The sequence below is a fragment of the Cornus florida genome, unplaced genomic scaffold (assembly GCF_030987335.1).
Source record: "Cornus florida cultivar Cherokee Brave unplaced genomic scaffold, ASM3098733v1 CherokeeBrave_3.0.0_Hap2_Chr05, whole genome shotgun sequence".
NCBI classification, from domain to species: Eukaryota; Viridiplantae; Streptophyta; class Magnoliopsida; order Cornales; family Cornaceae; genus Cornus; species Cornus florida.
In genome coordinates this window covers 11389964-11407514 of record NW_026775575.1, presented here as the reverse complement: position 1 = coordinate 11407514, position 17551 = coordinate 11389964, and the positions used below count along the sequence as shown (strand labels likewise).

Sequence of the window (17551 nt, the reverse complement as noted above, 5' to 3'; positions counted from 1 at the left end):
CTATAATATTCACCTATGCTTTTGCTCGATTGTCGGAAAAGAAACATTTTCTAATACAAAGAGTAGAGCAAGAAACATTTTTGACCATAGAACAAGTGTCGTGAACAGCATCCCAAATTTCTTTGGCAGCGTTAACAAACATTAAATTAGCTCCAATTGAAGGTTCCATACTGTTCCACAGCCATGGCATGACCATGTAATTCTCGGTTTCCCAATCATTCAAGATAAACATAAATTTTTTCTAGCCCCTAAGGATATCTTAACTGCCTGAGGCCACAACAGGTAATTGGTGTTATTCAATTTAACAGTAGTATTTTTGCATCCCAACATGATCAGTGTAATTAGTAATTGCAGCAGAGGTTGCTTTGTTTTCACTAGGATCTGCCATGAGTCTAATAGCTTGCTGGGAAAAAAAAAAAAAAAAACAGGAGAAGCAGACAAGGTAACAGAACAACTGAACTGAACTGAACCTCAAAGTAGGTTAACCCGATCCTTTACAGTCGGGTCGGGTTGCGTCTCAGCAGATTTGTTGAACTCAACCTCCGGTGAACCACCACCCAGCAACCAGAACAAAGAAGACAGCAACCAAATTGAAAAAGCAGCAACAACAACGAAGAAGACAAGAACCAGCGACTAAACCACAACGAAGAAAACAGCAACCTGCAACTAAACCACAACGATAAAGATAGCAACCAGCAACTAATGATGATGATTGACGAAGACAACAACAGCGACTATCGAAGACGCACGATTGTGCAATCACAGACAATGACCTAATGATGCAGCAATGATTGCTACCACTCACTAATAACGTCTCTCAACACAAGAAAGAGCTAGGGTTTGAATGGCTCTGATGCCATGTTAAATTACAGAGAAAAACATTTGATTTTGGGGTATTCTCTTAATACGTGAGAGCCCTATATATATATATATATATATATATATATATATTTACAAGTATTGTCTATTTACATGAAAGCCCCAACTCTATGACTAATTACAATATTACCCAACAATTTTTATTTTTTATTTTTAAATTGTTGAAGAATTTAAATATGCTTAAGCTTTATAGTAGATAGTTGTTAACATAGTATTAGAGCCAAAGGTATCGAGTTCAAACCTCACCGTCCATGTGTTGGACCAAAAGAAGGCCACACATGAGGTGGGGTGTTGAAGGATTTAAATTAAATATATATATATATATATATATATATATATATTTTGATAAGTAAGTAAAATGTATTAAAAGCGCTCAAAAGGGGAGCGTGTCCCAAGGGAACCACACAGGGCCAAAAAGACCTCTAAACTTTCAAGGAGCCCACAAAATCTACAATCTCTCTAAATATCTATAATTTCTCCCCATAACCCAACAAAAAAGAGTAGAGATAATAGAGAACTTAACCATGGAGATAAGAGTCTCCTTTCCTTCAAAGGATCTCTTGTTTCTTTCGAGCCAAAGACACCACCAAACACACAATGGCGTAACCCTCCAAGCCTTAATCAACCCTCTAGAGGACCTTGGCCTAACCCACTAAACACCAAACAAACCAAGCATTAAATCCCAACACTCTTTAGCCATGGTGCAATGCAAGAGAAGGTGATCCACCGTCTCCTTATCTCTACGACACATGTAGCAACAATTGACCACAACCTGATTCCTTATCCTCAAATTATCCCGAGTCAAAATCTTCCCCAAAACAGATGTTTAAGCAAAGAAAGCCACCTTTAAGGGGGCTTTGGAACGCCAAACAGCCCTCCACGGGAATGGAACACCGAATCCCTCCATGAAACATCTATAGAAGGACCGAACATCAAAGTGACCCTGAGAAGCAGGGACCCACAACCATCCATCAGAATCTCCACTCATGATCTCCTGGTGACAAAGTAACTCCAAAAGACCAACGACGTCCTCAATCTCCCAATCCTGAAAGTGTCTCATGAAATGAACATCCCAAGACGATCTTCCGTTATCTAGACGATAACAGTCAACCACCATGGCTTGCCTATCCGTGGCAATCCTAAAAAGCCGAGGGAAAGAGAGAGCAAGCAAGCGGTCACCAAACCAAACGTCCTCCCAGAAACTGATCCTCCTACCATCCCTAAGCCGAAATTTGATGCGTTTCGAAAAAACATCCCATCCTTTCCGAATGAATTTCCAAACACCAACTCCCCCTGGAGTATGCACCTCAAGGGAACTCCAACCTCCTCTCCCCTCCCCAAATCTACTCGCAATTGCCCTCCTCCAAAGCCTATGTCTCTCCACCCCAAATATCCAAAGCCACTTCCCAAGGAGAGCCTTATTAAAAGGCACCATTCTTCTGATACCCAAGCCTCTGACACGAATTGGACAACAAACCTTCTCCTAGCGAACCAGATGGAACTTGAACTCCTCCCCCTATCCCCCCCAAAGAAAATTCCGCTGCAGCCTCTCAATCCTCTTAGCCATAGAATAAGGAATATGGAACAACGAAAGGAAGTAGGTAGGAAGACTTGAAAGTGTACTCTTCAATAAGGTGACCCTTCCTCCCTTAGAAAGATATTATTTTTTCCATCCCGTCAACTTTCTCTCGAACCTCTCCACCACAGCGTCCCAGCTTCCCACCCTTCTCGAGGATGACCCAAGGGGTAAACCCAAATAGGAGATAGGAAACGAACCAATGCTATACCCAAGAGCCCTTGCTAAAATCGTGATCTCAGGAACTTCCCCAACCTGCACCAAAACGCTCTTTCCCACGTTCACTTTCAGACCGGAGACAATTTGGAACCAAATCAGAACACATCTCAAATATCTCAATTGGGACACATCCGGGTCACAAAACACCAAAGTGTCGTCAACAAACATCAAGTGAGAAATCTCCAACTGACTAGCTGCATCCCTCCCCACCATAAAGCCTCCCAGAAAACCCAAGTCCACAGCCCTCCGCAGCAGTCTACTAAGGTCCTCCATCACAATAAGAAAAGAAAAGGAGAGAGCGGATCCTGCTGCTTCAAGCCCCTCGAATTGAAAAAAAATCCCGTCGGAGATCCATTCACAAGCACAGAGAAGCGAGGACTGCAAATGCAAAACTGAATCCATCGCCTCCATCTCTCACCAAACCCCATCCTTTCCAATAGATTGATAAGAAAACTCCAACTCACATGATCATAAGCCTTCTCAATGTCCAATTTACAAAGGACACCAGGAACCCCACTATACAATCTGGAATCCACACATACGCTAGCGATAAGGGTTGAATCCAAAATCTGACGGCCTCCCTCAAAGCCATTTTGAGAGTCTGAAGGATTTAAATATTAAAGTCCCACCCTCTTTAAATATTAAAGTTACACCCTCTCTAACAACTTAAGTTTTTAGAGTAGATGGTTGTTAACATAATCATACAAGCTTTCTCAAATATGGATAGTAATTCTTGATCCAAAACCACTTTTCCATTTTAAAAAGGATTAAGATGATAAACTTGCATCCTTAGGATGTTTTAATATGACTCACATTTTAACTTACAAGTGGCTATGAAGAAGATGATATTGCATTCCAAAAATTAAAATGTATGCCTTCTAATGTTTATACAAGAACATATAATGAATACATTATTCCATTTTGAGTTACAATGGCGAGGTGCATTTCTATTTTTTTGTTTTGTAAAATACTCCCTCTGTCCCAAAAAGAATGTCCATTTTTCCTTTTTGGGCTGTCCCAAAATAATTGTCCACTTTCCTTTTTCAAATAACATATTTCACATTTTTCCATATATGTCCTTGAAGTTTAAAATTTCAAACTTAAATATTCAAAACTTAAAAGGGGAAGTTAGTAACTTTCTAGTGGCACAATACATGGCCCGCAAATGCATATCCCCTTAAAAATTTTTACTCCCCAAAAAGGACATTCTTTTTGGGACAGAGGGAGTAACATTATATTCATGTGCAAAAAATTATGTTAATGAAGTTTCTGGAGGATAGGTTTGGATCATAAATTTATGAGTGGTGGGTAGCTTGATCACACTGCCTGTGAGCTTCCCCCGAGGTCATATGTTGGCCTTTAGACCATTGAACTACTTTGTTAGCACAATAGAACAAATGTTTTGATGTGTGTTTATCATTCTTAAGGCTGACAGATGGTTCCATTTCACCCAATAATTTTATTTCTCACAAAGTAAATTGATGCTTAAAATAAGTGATTTTCTGTTTTACAGGTTAAGGAACTCTCTTCTCATACTGCTTGCGTCAATGATCTTTGCTTTGACATAGAAGGTGAATACATTGGAAGCTGTTCAGATGATGGTACTGTTGTAATCAACGGTCTTTTTACTGATGAGAGAATGAAATTTGAGTATCATCGCCCAATGAAGGCCATTGCCCTGGACCCAGATTATGCAAGAAAATCATCCAGAAGATTTGCTGCTGGTGGTTTAGCAGGTCATTTATATTTGAACACAAAGAAGTGGATAGGCTACCGTGACCAGGTTTGTTCTTGGTTTCTTATATGTACCTTTATTGCTAAAATGATCGGAGTAAAAAATCCTTAGTAGGGATTTTTGGTTCCTGAGTAGGATATTTACTTACTTTCCAGGTTCTGCACTCTGGTGAAGGTCCAATTCATGCAGTGAAGTGGAGAACAAGTCTCATTGCTTGGGCAAATGAAGCAGGTGTAAAAATTTATGATGCCACTAACGATCAGCGTGTAACATTTATTGAGAGACCACGGGGAAGTCCACGCCCTGAGATTCTGCTCCCTCACTTAGTTTGGCAGGTTAGTTGAACATTAACATCAGCAGATTATTGTGATATATGCATGCATGAATGGAGGCACTGCAATTGCTGTGGGCTTGTAGTGATAGTCTAAAAGAACTACAACAGCAGAGTTATACTATTTATTTTGACAAATCCCAATCAACACTGGTGTAATAGTGTTAAATGCTTGCCATCACTTACTGTCATTCCATCACATTCAGGATGATACTCTCTTGGTCATTGGCTGGGGGACGTATGTGAAAATTGCATCGATAAGAACAAATCAGAGTAAAGATGCCAATGGGACATATAGGCATATTCAGATGTCTGGAATGAACCAGGTGGATATCGTGGCATCTTTTCAAACCAGCTATTTCATTTCAGGAATTGCTCCTTTTGGTGATTCTTTGGTTGTTCTAGCTTATATTCCGGGCGAAGAAGCCGGAGAGAAGGAATTTAGCAGCACTGCTCCATCACGCCAGGTAATTGTCTTCCTTAGTAGCATTTAGTGAAGCATGGAAAATCGTATTTCTGACTTTACACACTCTAATTTTGGACTAATTTTCAGGTTGAAATCAGATTTTTTTTTGCCTCAATGCTTTGGTTTTTTTGTCTCAAGACAAATCTTTTCTTTTTATCCTTCATGATTGGATATGGGCTTTTCCTTCTCTCGTCCCTTTACTTTTTTGGGATGGGATTAATTTTGGCACAATGCCACCCCTTTTTTTTTTTTTTTTTTTTTTCTGGTAGAAGGCGACAAGATGCTTTCAGTGACTCTTTGCAGAATAGTGAGAAAGATGTGATAATTTCTAAGATGTGTGAATTTATTCTAAGCAGGGAAATGCTCAGAGACCGGAAGTACGTGTTGTTACATGGAATAATGATGAGCTTGCAACAGATGCACTACCTGTACACGGCTTTGAGCATTACAAAGCAAATGACTATTCCCTTGCTCATGCTCCATTCTCAGGTAAAATGTACCTGCATTTATAAAATTCACATTCAAGGAGTGACAACACTTGTGTGTTTTAATGCAGGTAGCAGCTATGCAGGTGGTCAGTGGACTGCTGGTGATGAACCATTATACTATGTTGTATCCCCAAAGGATGTAGTTATTGCAAAACCTAGGTTAGTATAAAAACGAATTCTGTTTTATGAGCTTCTGTAGCACATGAATTTTCCATTGATAATATATTTCATTGATGCATTTGCAATCTATGAAGTAAGAGAGATACTTTTTTATTTGGTAATTTTTCGCTGCTTAATAAGAAGTAAGAAAGGTATTCCTTTTCATTTGACAATTTTGTCTCTGCTTAATATGAAGAAAGATATTCCTTTTTCATGATATGATTTGCATGCTATTACTGGGATGGGCACTCGGGAGGGACAATGGAAGGGGATCTGGGTATTGTTCCGTGGGATGGTTGTGAGCCTCCGGAGGATGATCTGTATGCTCCTTTAGCAGCTGTGGGTCCTGAGGGAGAGAGCGTGTTCACTGCTGATGCTGAGGGAGGAGGAGGTAAGGATGAAGATTGGGTGAGGGGAAAGGGTGTGGAAGTGGGTCTTCTGCTGGGAGTGTCTTTTGAGGGAGAAAATGACATGGTTGTGAGCATGTTTCATGAGGTCCTGAAAAGCCAACAGAAGGGAGGAACTGGAAACAAGAGGAGACTTCCTTCTGAAAAAGGGTTGAGGGAGATGCGAAACCACTTTACGAATGTCAATTATGAAGAGGGACGAGTGGAGGGTTTAGGGAAAGCGGGAGAGGGAAGAGGAGAGGGAAAGAGACTTCAATTGTTTTCCTATGAAGCTACGCATTTTATCATGGAACATCCGGGTTCTTAATGATTCGGACAAGAGGAAGGTGGTAAAGTTGCCTATTCGTAAATGGGGAACGCATGTGGTATGCTTGCAGGAATCTAAACTTGCTTCGGTGTCGGTTGAGATTGCTAAAAGCCTTTGGGGTGGGAGATTTGTGAAATGGAAGGCTTTGGATGCTACCGGCACTTTGGGGGGTGTTCTTGTTTTGTGGGATTGTAGATGGGTTTCTATGGTGGATTCTTGGGCAAGATGGTTCTCTTTGTCGTGTGTTTCTCTTTGGAGGAGGATGGCTTCCGATGGGTCTTCTTAGGTGTCTATGGCCCAACAGAGGATAATGTTCGTCACCTGTTTTGGGAGGAGCTTAGCTATCTAAGAAGGAGATGGTCTTTGCCTCGGTGTGTTGGAGGGGACTTCAATGTGGTGTGTTCTCCCTTAGAGAGGTCAACGGGGGTCAGTGGACTTCGGATATTGAGTAGTTTTCAGGCTTTATTGATGAGTTCTAGTTGATTGATTTTCCTTTAGAGGGAGCGACATTCACTTGGTCTAGTGGCAGATGGTCTCCTACTCTCTCTCTCGCTTGGATAGATTCCTTGTATCCGGGATTGGGAGGAGAAGTTTCCAGATGTGATTCAGGCGGCTCTGGCTCGACCTACCTCAGATCATATTCCTTTAGTTTTGGATTGTGGTGGGAATGCGGAGTAGAAGCTCACCCTTTAGATTTGAGAATATGTGGTTGCGTGCTGAGGGTTTCAATAACAAGGTCTGCTCTTGGTGGGAAGGGTACAGGTTGGTTGGCACTCTAAGTCATATCCTTGCCGGAAAATTAAGGCTCTTAAAGGAAGACATCAAGAAATGGAGCAAAGAGGTCTTCGGGAATTTGGAGTGGAGGAATAACCGAGCTTTCTCCGAGATTGCAGAGATTGATTTTAAGGAGGGGCTGGGAAACCTGGAGGAGTCCTTGAGAAGTAGGAGGCTGGAGTGCCAAGCTGAAATTGCTGAGATTGCTATTATGGAAGAGATGTCGTGGAGGCAGAAGTGTAGAGCCTTGTGGCTTAAAGAGGGTGCTAAAAATACGAAGTTTTTTCATAGACTTGCCAACGCTCATAGAAGGATTAATCATATTGGGAGGATGCGGGTGGAAGGGGAGTTGTCGTGCAAAGATTAGGAGATTTGTAAGATGATTGCTGATTATTATCAGAAGTTGTTCACAGAAACCTCTTGCTGGAGACCTTTGCTTGGGGGGCTTCAGTTTGGCACTATTTCTGGCGAGGATTGCATCGGTTTGGAGGAGCCTTTCTCGGAAGAGGAAGTGTTGAAGGCTTTGAAGAGTTGCAATAGGGACAAAGCGCCCGGTCGGGATGGTTTTTCCATGCGTTTTCGCCTTGAGAGCTGGGAGGTTATTAGAGGATGGGCACTTTTCATGCCCAGGGGTGGTTTAAGAAATGTCTTAATACTTTTATTGCTCTCACTCCAAAGAAAAGAACCGAAGGGGGGTGGGGGGGAGGCACTTGATGTTTCAGTTTGGTTGGAAGCATTTATAAACTGATTGCCAAAGTCCTTCCTTTGAGATTGAGGAGAGTTATTGATGGGGTTATTGATGATTCTCAAAATGCCTTTGTTGGAGGCCGCCAGTTTCTCGATTCGGTGCTTATCACAGGCGAATATGTGGATTTCAGATTGAGTAGTGGGGCCTTAGGTGTTCTATGCAAGTTGGACATTGAGAAGGCATATGACACTATGACCATGTAAGTTGGAGTTTCCTTCTCTCTTTGTTGGAGAGGATGGGGTTTGGTGAAAAATGGAGGAAATGGATTGAGTTTTGCATTTCCAGTATGCGTTTTTCGATCCTTGTGAATGGAGCCCTAAAGGGGTTCTTTCAAAACTCGAGGGGTTTGAGGCAGGGGGATCCTCTTTCTCCCTTTCTCTTCCTTATTGTGATGGAGGCGCTCTCTAGATTGATGAGGAGGGCGGTGGAGCTAGGATTTACGAGAGGATTTAGGGTGGGGAGGGATACGACTAATCAGTTGGAGGTCTTTCATTTGATGTTAGCTGATGACACTTCAGTTTTTTGTGATGCGGAGGTGTCCCAGATTAGATTCCTGAGATGTGTCTTGATTTGGTTCCAAGTTGTCTCTCGCCTGAAAGTGAATGTGGGGAAGAGTGTTTTGGTGCCGGTTGGGGAGGTATCTGATATTGTTGCGTTAGCTGAATGCCTTGGTTGTTGCATTGGTCATTTCCTATTTCCTATTTGGGCTTGCCTCTTGGATTGTCTTCAAGGAGGGTGGGATGTTGGGATTCCTACCTATTTCCTCTCTTTTCCAAATTCCCTCTTCTGTGGTGGAGAGGATTGAGAGGTTGCAGCGAAATTTTCTTTTGTTTGTTTTTGCCGCCGCGGGGGGGGGGGGGGGGGATATCATCTTATTTGATGGGATGAGGTCTGCACTCTAGTTAAGGGTGGTGGTTTGGGTATTAGAAGAGTGGCTCCCTTCAGCAAGGCTCTCTTGGGGAAGTGGCTTTGGCGTTTTGGGATGGAAAGGCACAGGCTATGGAGAAGGGTGGTTGCGAGTCATTTCGGGGAAGGGAGTGGAGGTTGGACTTCCCTTGAGGTATGCTCTCCAAGCGGCGTTGGGGTTCGAAAATCCATTCGGAAAGGGTGGGATGATTTTTCTAAACACATAAGATTTCGACTCAGGGATGGAAGGAGGATTCGTTTTTGGGAGGATGTTTGGTGTGGGAATTGCTCTCGAGCTCTCACCTTCTCCCGTCTCTTCAGGATTGCCATAGATAGACGTGCCATGGTGGTTGATTGCTATCGTCTTGATAGTGGAAGATCGTCTTGGGATGTTCGTTTCAGAAGGCACCTTCAGGACTAGTAGATTGAGGGCGCCTGTAGTTTGTTGGACTTGTTGTATCATCGGGAGATCATGGGTGGAGTTTTTGATTCCTGGAGTTGGGTTCCTTCATCTCAGGGGCATTTTTCTGCTTGGACTTTCTTTAGTTGCCTGAGTTAGATGCCAAGGGCTGTGTTTCCATGGAAGATAGTTTGGTGGTCCAAAGCCCCTTTAAAGGTGGTTTTCTTTGCGTGGACTGCTGTCTTGGAAAAGATCTTGACTCAGGATAATTTGAAGAATAAAAAATTAAATCGTAGTCAATTGTTGCTCCATGTGCCTTAGAGATGAGGAGACGGTTGATCACCTCCGTTTACATTGTCATGTGGCCAGGGATTGTTGGGACTTGTGGTTCAGATTATTTGGGGTTCAGACTGTTCAGTGGGTTATGCCCTAGGTCTTCTAGGGGTTTTATCCAGGCTTGGAAAGGGAGTATAGTGGGGGCCCAAGTCTGGGACATTTGGAGGTCTACGCCTTTGTGCGTTTGGTGGTGTTTATGGCTTGAAATAAATAGGAGATCCTTTGAAGGAAAGGAAACTCCTATTCATGTGATGCAATCCTCCATTATTACCACTCTTTTTTGTTGGGTTGTGGGGAGAAACTATAGATCTTTAGAGGAGATAGTTGATTTTTTGGGCTCTTTGAGAGTTTAGTGGCCCCATTTGGCCTTGTGTAGTTCTCTTGGGATGTGATCCCCTTCTGATTGTTTTCTACTACATTCTTATTTAACAAAAATAAAAATAAATTATAGGAATAATTTTTGCTCATTATTTGCTATAAGTTTAATAAAACATCAAATGATGTACCTTTTTTTTTTTCATAATTGGTTTTGTATAAAAAGAAAAAAGAAATATATACAAGTGCAAAGAGGGCATACCCTCGGTAAATATTACTGGAAAGAACAAAATCTAGACAAGGAATCATTTCCAGTAAAATAAAAAGAAAACAAAGGAGTGGAAATTATATAATGTCTCTAAGTGAGACATTATAAACATCAAGGACTTCTAGCAAAATTTTCCTAGCCACCTCTGATGTAGTACTAGAGCTGTGTCCATGTAATCTTTGATTTCTTTGTTACCAAATACTCCAAAAACCAGCTACAAGTATAGTGTGTAACATTTTGCTGGTCTGAAATGGGAACCATAGCAGCAAATCATCCACTGAGTTAATAGAAGTTAAGTCCATATTCCAACCAAGAGTATCCTTCAACCAGTTCCAGAAATTCTTAGCAAAAGGGCATTGGACAAAAACATGATTTCTGGTATCAATCTGCTGTTGACAATTAGAGCATCTAGGAGCCAGCTGCACACTCCTCTTCTGCAGATTAAACATTGTAGGTAACCTGTCTTGGAACAAAAATACTCCAAAGATTGACCATCTAGGTCTAGATTTCCCCCAACAAATCTTGGACCATATACCCTCTGGGTTAGTTGTTCTACATCCCTTCCAAGCTTTTTTGAAATTAAACTCACCTCCATTCCACAAAAGTCGATCTGGTCTAGCATGAATAGACAGTGTGTGCAAATAATCTTTAATACGCTTGAAGATTTCGTCCTGTAAGAGACTAAAATTCCATCTTCCTTCTATGATGAGACTTGACAAAGGAGTAGACCAAGAGAACCCCAGCCTTACCTTTCTATGCCCAAATTTCTGCAACAAAGTTTCCCCTTCACACCAAGGATCTGTCAAGACTTTGAATATATGCCCAGGTCCAATAGAAAATTGAATATTTGTCAGCATTATTTCCCTAACATTTACCAAGGTTTCCCACAGAATTGAGTGAGAGGTCTTCGGTATTGCATTCCAGTTTGTTGAGTTAGAAGCATACTTGTTTAACTTGAATAGTAGGCTCCTTATCATTAATGAATATCCAAATTTGGATTTTTTATTGAAATGAAAAAATAGAGAAGGTGGTTAAGGGGAAAGGTAGAAAAAGACAGGAAGTTGAGTCAATTATTTGTTACCCTTATGAACGGATTTTTGTTAAATGGTTAATTTCCAGATATACGATATTTGTAAGTCGGAGTGGATAGGGTAACATAAAAGAATTTGCCAGTTATTGGGCTCCATTATAAATGGCAGAAATATGTGAGAAATATAAAGGCTCCGACCCCACACCCTAAAATATCGGCTATAGGAGTTCTCTCCCCCCCCTCCCCTACCGGAAGAATGACACTCTTCCCAAGATTGGCCTTTACACCCGACACAGCCTGAAAACACACTTGGACAAAATGAAGAGACCTTAACTGGGCCTTGTCCGCCTCACAGAAAACAATCATGTCTCCAGGGAAAAGAAGATGAGAAATCCCCATCAGACTAGAGAAATACCTGCCCACTCTAAAGTATCCCATCAATATGCTAAATGCCTCAATCACAATGATGAACAAAAGGGAACAATGGGTCCCTCTGCTGCAGTCCTCGTGAGCTGCCAAAGAAACTGTAAGGCACTCCATTCACCAACACTGAGAATCTCTCGGTGGAAATGCAACACTAGATCCATCTCCTCCACCTCTCTCCAAAGCCTATCCTCTCTAGCATGTATAGCAAAAAATCCCTACTCACATGGTCGTAAACCTTCTCAACCCCCTATCCTTGTGGGTAGTTAAGTTTGAGATGCTTGGAGGGAAACCCCCTATGCTTGTGGTGGACTTTGTGGCATGAGAGGAATAGGAGATCCTTTGAAGGAGAGGAAGCTCCTATTGGGTGTTAAAACACTGCATCTTGAGTTCTCAATTTTTTTGGGGTATAGAGGTGGTATTGTAAATTTAGAGGATGATGTAGGTTTTGTGGATGGTTTGAGAGTATAGTGGACCTTTTGTGTGTTCGTGTGCAGTTCTGGTCGTTCCTCTCGCGAGCGCTTTTTTATTTTTGGGGTAAATAGGTGGTATTGTAAATTTATAGAGGATGGTGTAGGTTTTGTGGATGGTTTGAGAGTATAGTGGGCCTTTTGTGTGTTCTTGTGCAGTTTCGGTCGTTCCTCTTGCGAGCGCTTTTTATTGAAATTTACTTCTCAATATATTATATATATATATGCATGTTACGTATGTTTCATGTCTTCATATGTGGACAATATTAAAAAAGGTTGTTTCAACTATAAAATATCTAGTTTTTAAACTTCTTGGAACCTTTATTATATATATTTTTATATATTTTTTTTATAATGATACAAACTAAGATGTTATTTTCTGCAAATTGCTCTTAGGAATCATCATTTTTTGATTTTATGTACAGACAATGAAATAAAAACCTCTGGTTTAATTCTAGTTCATGTTCCTCTTTGAAACTAAAGGAAAAAAAAAAAAGTAGGGCAAACCCAGTGCACAAGGTGCCCGTCATTGCCTCCATTGCAGAGTCTGAGAAGGGTCAGATGTACATTGCCTTACCTCCGCATGCAGAGAGGTTGTTTCCGTGTTTCGAACCAGCGACCTCCAGGTCGCAAAGCAACAACCTTATCGTTGTGCCAAGGCTCACCCTCTTCTATTTGAAACTCTTTTTGATAATTATATAAGATAAAACATTATCATACAAATTGCTTGTATGAATCATTGATTTTATTTTTATTAATTTATTAATTTGAACTAAATAAAACTGCTGCTTTAATGGTGAATTATTTTTTTAAGAGTTAGAAAATTGTTATACCTATTAAGGAAAAGTGCAATAAACCCCCTTTAACTATTGGTAAACATGCAAAAAAAACCCCTGAACTACAAATTATGCAAATAACCCCTTGAACTATGCAATTTTTTTGCAGATGGCTCCTTCTGGCTAACTTCTATCCAAAATTGACCATGTGACATAGAAACTGAAATTTATGGACAATAATGCCCTTTGAAAATTAGAAAGACCACATAGCCCTTTTGTGACTTTTTGGCTAACTACAACACCTCATCTCTGCCTTCTTCTATCTATCTATATATATATATATATATATATACACACACTTCACGTGCTTGTATAATTCTTCCAAAAAATTGAAGAATTTCCAAAAAATAGTGTTAAGAAACAATTGATGGCATCGGATTCAGCAACAACGATAGTTGTGGCCTCAATCACTGCCTGGTATTCGTCATCAACCGTAATCGCTGATTGTCATCACCAATCGTTGTTGTCCATCATCGTCGTGGATCGCCGTCGGTGCCTTCGTTGTTCGTTGTCGGCATTGCTGTGTCCAGTGCTTGTGGATTTTGACCCACCTGTTGAGACCCAACCTGACTGGATTGCAGAGGGTTCAACCCTAATTTTTGAGTTTTTTGCGATGAAGAGAATTTCCAAATTTGATTTTGTTTCTCTGTGATTCTCAACTCTTGACAGATTAAATTGCCCCTTTTGTAAACACAAATAATTAGGGCAAGAGGTTTCCAGAATTTGCAGCAAGAGAGATCATAGCGGTTTCACAGCTATGGTTTTAGTGGTTGCGAGAAGGACTTGCAACGCTCTGCAATTGTGTTGGTATGTGGTTTACAACCCTATAAATGAAGGGTTAGGTCAGTTATGTGTTGGTTATAGCGTGGAGAAATTTTCATGGGGTTGACAACCTTGTTGCATCTTCTGACAAATAATCATGAATTTTCAATTCAAACCAAGGAGCTTCATATACAAATCGAACGAAACCTCAAACCATCTGTTTCGGCGGGCTCCGAGCAGCAGTGTCCATTGAAGCTGGCGAGTTTTGAACCGAAGCTGTTTGAACTGAACTTGAGAAGCGACAAAACCCAAAGAGCATCAACAGTCAATCCATCGGAAAAGCTTCAACGAGCCCAAACCATGAGTTTCAGACATACCTAGGAACTTCAACAATCAGCTCCGGCACGCCACAGTTTCAGACGACGTATAATGAATGAATGGAAAGAGATAAGTTGTGCGGTGATAATGTTGATGACGTGTCAAACTTTTAGTGGTTAGGCCACATCATTTTAGTCTCTTCAAGGTGTGTTGTTGAATTTTTATTCGCCCCTTGGATTTCACTTTACAACTAAGCAACTTATGTGACTAATGCTTCAAACTATGTCGTTTTAATTGAGGGTAATGTCGTCTTTTGGCTTTTCCGGCACCCTCTTGTTGAACTGATGGGGTTAAATGCAACAATTTGTTAGTTCAAGGGGGTTTGTTGCAAAACCCCAATAGTTGAAGGGGGCACTTTTCCCTACTTATTATACAAATTAAGTAGCATTTTTCCATTATTTGACGAGTTTAATGAATTCAGGTGTATATTGATTTAAAGTGAGTGGATGGCCTAAAAATTGATATCAATTTGTGTTATGCTAAGGTTAAGAGAATTGAAGTGCATTTTTTATTTTGCTTCGATAGTTTTGCTGCCATAATGTTGTCTCCTTACAGCTGTACCGTATAAGTTGAAGGATTGTAAGTTTATGTTATTTGTAAATTTGAAGTGTTTTTGATTGTTAGGGATGCAGAAGATCATATTTCTTGGCTTCTTCAACATGGATGGCATGAGAAAGCTTTAGCAGCTGTTGAAGCTGGACAGGGGCGGAAGGATCTTCTTGACGAGGTATTTTTGTTTATTTTATTTATTCTTGGTGGTGTTACATCCTAAATAAAATTATTGATGGTACTAAATTTTTACAAAATAACCTGTGATAAAATTACTATAAATGTTAAAAGTTAAATTTTGTAGGAGATGAGTTGTAATAGAAAAGAATGGAAAAAGAGAATTCCTGTGGCTTGGGGACTAAGGCAAGGATGATGATGAAGATTGTATTACTTCCTAAAGAAAATATATTGATATACATACTCAGCAAATCATATTCCAACAAATTGTTATAACATTTTGGTTCGGCCATCCTCACTTATAATTTTCTCTGATGCTTTTTTGCTTCTTTGTGTGCGCAACTGAGAATCATATTGAAATAAGAGAAGGGAGAATGTGAAGGAAGGACGAGGTATTGTCCATGGAGACAAAGAGAAGAAAACCAGAACAAAAAAAAAAAAGAAAAAAGAAAAAAAGAAAAAAGAAAGAAGAACATTTAGCTTGTAGTATATTTGTAATAAGACCAAAACCTGCTAAATTAAAAAGCCCAAGGGTTTTAAGTTTTAGTGCCCTCCAAAGAGTTGAAGCATCTTAGCCCTCCTCTCGCTAAAGAATGTGCCTCATTGTCACCCGTCTACCTTTGTCTTGGTGGCTTTGGGTCTTAACTCCCAAGCCTCAAGGCAAGGTTTCAAGGCTGGTTGAGAGAAGAAAGAAGGGAAAAAAATGCTCCATTGGGCATTGGCTTACTGATGATTATTTCATTACAATTTTTCATGATTTTATATCTCTACAGTTTTTTTTAATATTTCATTACCTTGTTGTTATGTAGAACAATAATTACCTGACTTGACCATTCAGCAATTCATCCTAGAACCTAAGGTTTGTGATTGCATTTGCTGGTAACCTATTTTTATGGCAACAATGTAACATGGTCTCTCTCTCTCTCCTCTTCTCTTCTTGTTGGAAGCCACTTCTATGTGAAGTATCAGTTTTGCCAATGGTCGCGAAAAAGTACCTAAAATTATAACCATGAAGCATCCATTTTATTTGTGCATATATTGACGCAGGACAAGTAGTAACCAGAAAGAAAGAAAGAAAGGGATGAGAAAATAGAAGAAATAGACTAGAAGAAGGGAATGAGAAAACAGGTGAAGTGGGGGTGAGAATAGAGTGAATAGATAGACATGACAGACTGAAATGGTTGAGAAAAGCAAGAACAAAAATGGGAGAAGGAACAGAACACATAGAAAGAACTGAGGGAAAGCAATAATCAATAATCTCCAAAATTGAATTGTTTGATTACAAAGGAGTCTTTATATAGGCAAAATCATAACAGAACCCTAAATAATAAAATACTAAAATGTTTGTTTTAAAGCATAAAACGGAAGTGAAGAGATAAATGAAACGAGAAAAACACAAATATTACGTGGTTCAGCCACTAGGGCTTCCATCCACGGCACCAGTGTTATTAAAAGCGCGCCTGGCCGCGCGCCTAGGTGCAAGGCGCCTACAGGCGCAACTTATGCGCCTCATGTAAGCCCAGGTGCAGCGACCTTCACTAGGCGCGCCTGGGATGCGCCTTGGGGCTTTTATCTAAGCGCGCCTCATGTATTCTGTAGCTCCTTTTATATATTTTATGTGTTTCCTTTTATGTATTATGTGTTTACTTTTATTCTTTATATTATTATGTATTAGTATATAGTTACAGCCTTTTGGAAACTAAAAAGCCTTTTGGAAACGAAAAGCACAAAATGGAAACTAAAAGTACAAAATGGAAAATTTGTCGTCTTGTGAGTTGTGAGGCAACCCAATGGGTCCCAATAGTCAACAAAACAAATCAATCAAGAGCAAAAGCTACAGAAGAAAGAAAGACGTGAGGGAGTGGGAAAGAGAAGAGAAGAGAAAGAAAGAAAGAGAAGAAAGGGCTATCAGTTGCCTCCATCCGACGAAGGCGAAGCCAGGAATTAGCCTACCAGGTCAGTTCAGTTATTTTTTCCTCCTCTTCCTCTTTTCTTCTCTTCTCTTCTTCTTCTTCTTCTTCTTCTTCTTTTTTTTTTTTTCTGGGTCTCTGTTTTTCTTCTTTCTTTTTCTCCAGTCTCTGTTTTTTTTCTTCTTCTTTCTTCTTCTTCTTCTTCTTTTTTTTTTTTTTCTGGGTCTCTGTTTTTCTTCTTTCTTTTTCTCCAGTCTCTGTTTTTTTTCTTCTTCTTTCTTTTTCTTCATCTACTCCTCTCCTGTCTGTCTCTCTGTATTTTTTTCTCGTGAACATTTTTTTTTCCCCTTCATCTACTCCTCTCTCTTTCTTCTCTCTGGCCTTCATTTTTTTCTCCTTCATCTACTCCTCTGTTTTTTCTTTTTTTCTTTCTTTTCTTCATCTACTTCTTATCTTTCTTTCTTTCATTTATTTATTTATTTATTTTTTTTCAATCTCTGACCTTTTCTTCCTTTTTCTTCCTCTAATCTCTATCTCATTTTTTTTCTCCCTTCTTCTTTGAAGGCTGTCTGTCTCTTTTTTGTTGTTGTTGTGTTCTGTTTTTTTCTTCTTTTGAATGCAATTTGCTGAATTTTGCTACATGCTGTTTGCTAGATTATTTAAATTTTGAATGCATCTTTCTGAATGCTGTTTGCTGAATAG

The 17551-nt window shown here is 40.1% G+C and overlaps 1 protein-coding gene across 1 annotated transcript in view; it reads left to right on the top strand.

Annotated features, from left to right (window-relative positions):
* LOC132306107 (vacuolar protein sorting-associated protein 41 homolog) overlaps positions 1-17551 on the top strand; it is a 52724-nt gene that overhangs the window by 16377 nt on the left and 18796 nt on the right. The window contains exons 2-7 of the mRNA XM_059803344.1: positions 4188-4457; positions 4565-4744; positions 4947-5207; positions 5563-5695; positions 5763-5853; positions 14838-14940. Coding sequence (XP_059659327.1) covers positions 4188-4457; positions 4565-4744; positions 4947-5207; positions 5563-5695; positions 5763-5853; positions 14838-14940 — 1038 coding nt within the window. The remainder of the gene's footprint in view (positions 1-4187; positions 4458-4564; positions 4745-4946; positions 5208-5562; positions 5696-5762; positions 5854-14837; positions 14941-17551) is intronic.